This window comes from Lycium barbarum, chromosome 5 (assembly GCF_019175385.1).
Source record: "Lycium barbarum isolate Lr01 chromosome 5, ASM1917538v2, whole genome shotgun sequence".
Taxonomy (NCBI): domain Eukaryota; kingdom Viridiplantae; phylum Streptophyta; class Magnoliopsida; order Solanales; family Solanaceae; genus Lycium; species Lycium barbarum.
In genome coordinates, this window is record NC_083341.1 from 12,021,298 (window position 1) to 12,023,437 (window position 2,140).

General features: G+C 33.1%; 1 protein-coding gene across 1 annotated transcript; it reads left to right on the plus strand.

Annotated features, from left to right (window-relative positions):
- The first annotated feature begins 253 nt into the window (after positions 1 to 253).
- Positions 254 to 1,689, plus strand: LOC132640464 (ethylene-responsive transcription factor ERF106-like). The gene is made up of 2 exons (XM_060357058.1): positions 254 to 687; positions 1,242 to 1,689. The coding sequence occupies exons 1-2, from the start codon at positions 405 to 407 to the stop codon at positions 1,532 to 1,534; spliced, it is 576 nt and encodes a 191-aa protein (XP_060213041.1). The 5' UTR covers positions 254 to 404; the 3' UTR covers positions 1,535 to 1,689.
- The last annotated feature ends 451 nt before the right edge of the window (positions 1,690 to 2,140 follow it).

Here is a 2,140-nt window from a genome sequence, read left to right on the forward strand (position 1 = left end):
GTATTTTTTTATTTTAAAGCTCGAACTCAGACCTCTACTTGAGAATAAAAATATCTTATTTACCCCATCACAACTTTGATGGTGACATATACAACATTGTTTTCTCTTTTCCAGCAAACTCTTACTAATACTAACACCACACCCTTGTTAAATTCTAAATAACTCATACTCAAATCAATACATATATAAGGTGCGTGTATATACGTGTGTGTAATGACGTATACACAATCCTACTAATATATATAGATAAACTCACACAAACATAAACACAAACACAAACACCTTCACTACACTTCTCAAACTTCAGCCAAAAAAAAAAAACCCCTAACTTTCACAACATCAACACAAACAAACTTAACTACAAATTTTCAAACTTCACCAAAAAAAACCATACAATACTGCAAATGACAACATCAGACGAAGGATTAGCATTACAACTCATAAGACAACATCTTCTTGAAGATTTCATAAGTACAGAATCATTCATCAACAGTCTCAATTCTTGTTTTTCCTATCATATCTCAGTAAAAACAGAGCCTTCTACTTCAAATTCACTCTCAGATGAACCCAATTCACCAATATCACTTTACTTCAATGATGATTTCCCTGAATTCAAAATCGATTCGGATACTATTCTCAGCCCAACATCCGACAGCTCTGTAGGGTCCACGCCAATTTCACCAACTAGTATGTTACTCTCGCTGTCTACTTTTGCTTGTTCACTATATTAAAAACAGATATCTATTTTTACTTTTTCGATTTGGAAAATTAAGACAGAATTTATCACTTAGTTCATAATTTACCCTTATTATTAATAAGGAAAAATTTCAAAAGTATGCAGCCCAACATAAAATATTACGCCACGTAGCCATATTTTCAGTTTATACAATATTATACGACATTATACTATATTATACAACATTATATCCGAGGGAAAACATTATACATAATGTATCAACCTTGTATAAAAGTATATAAAAGGTGTTTATACACAAATATGGGCTAAACTGGCTAACAAACTCAAAATATGGGCTACGTGGCGTAAATTTTTTCTTCAGTAGACATAGTGCGTAAATTTTCCAAATAGAAATGGACAGAGGATCCCCAGGTTATGATACCTTATACCTTCACAGTTACAAGTCATTTATTCATTACTTGGTCTCTCATTTTTTATTTTTATTGGCATTACTACAGATTTCAAAAAAATAGACTTCATTTTTTAAGCTTCTTATTACTTTCAGGAGTACTGCAGAAGAATTACAGAGGAGTAAGGAGAAGGCCATGGGGAAAATTCGCAGCGGAGATAAGAGATCCAAGTAGAAAAGGGTCGAGAATTTGGTTAGGTACTTTTGATACCGATATGGATGCTGCTAGAGCTTATGATTGTGCTGCGTTTAAGATGAGAGGAAGAAAAGCTATTCTGAATTTCCCGTTGGATGCCGGAAAATTTGGTGCTCCAGCGAATATTGGCCGGAAAAGGAGAAGACAGAACAAAATGGAGATGGTGGAAATGATGAATTTTGAACAATGTTAAGGTTTTTTTTACTTAGGAAAAGAAAATACGTTAATTACTTAGGGGTCATTTGGTAGCTGGTTAGAAGCTAAGTTGTATAGCTATTAAATTTTACATAAGTAATATCATGTTTGGTAGCATTTTCTTGTTATGTATAAAATTCAACACATTTACTTCGGTGTTTCATTTATAACTTAGAAACCCGCATAATTAATACATATATAGGTTATGAGGAAATCTATGTATAAATAATAGATGAATAACTTAATCCTGTATAACTAATCCCTCTATAAAACAATACATATATTCCCTCATAACAAATTTCTAGTTCATTAATATCTGTATAACTCTAACCAGCTACCATATGACTCCTTAAGAGATTCAAGTAGAAAAGGGTCGAGGATTTGGTTAGGTACATTTATGGATGTTGCTAGAGCTTATGATTGTGCCGCATTTAAGATGAGAGGGAGAAAAGCTATTCTGAATTTCTTGTTGGATGTCAAAAATTCTGGTGCTCCAGCAAATATTGGCCGGAAAAGGAGAAGACAGAACAAGATGGAGTTGGTGGAGATGACGAATTTGTAACAATGTTAAGGTTTTCACGTAGGAGAAAGAAAATGTGTGAAG

Bases quoted from the DNA above. Each gene is read 5' to 3' on its own strand.
- LOC132640464 (XM_060357058.1), top strand. From the start codon at position 405: ATGACAACATCAGACGAAGGATTAGCATTACAACTCATAAGACAACAT. The intron at 688-1,241 runs GTATGTTACTCT...TATTACTTTCAG, and splicing joins CACGCCAATTTCACCAACTA to GAGTACTGCAGAAGAATTAC.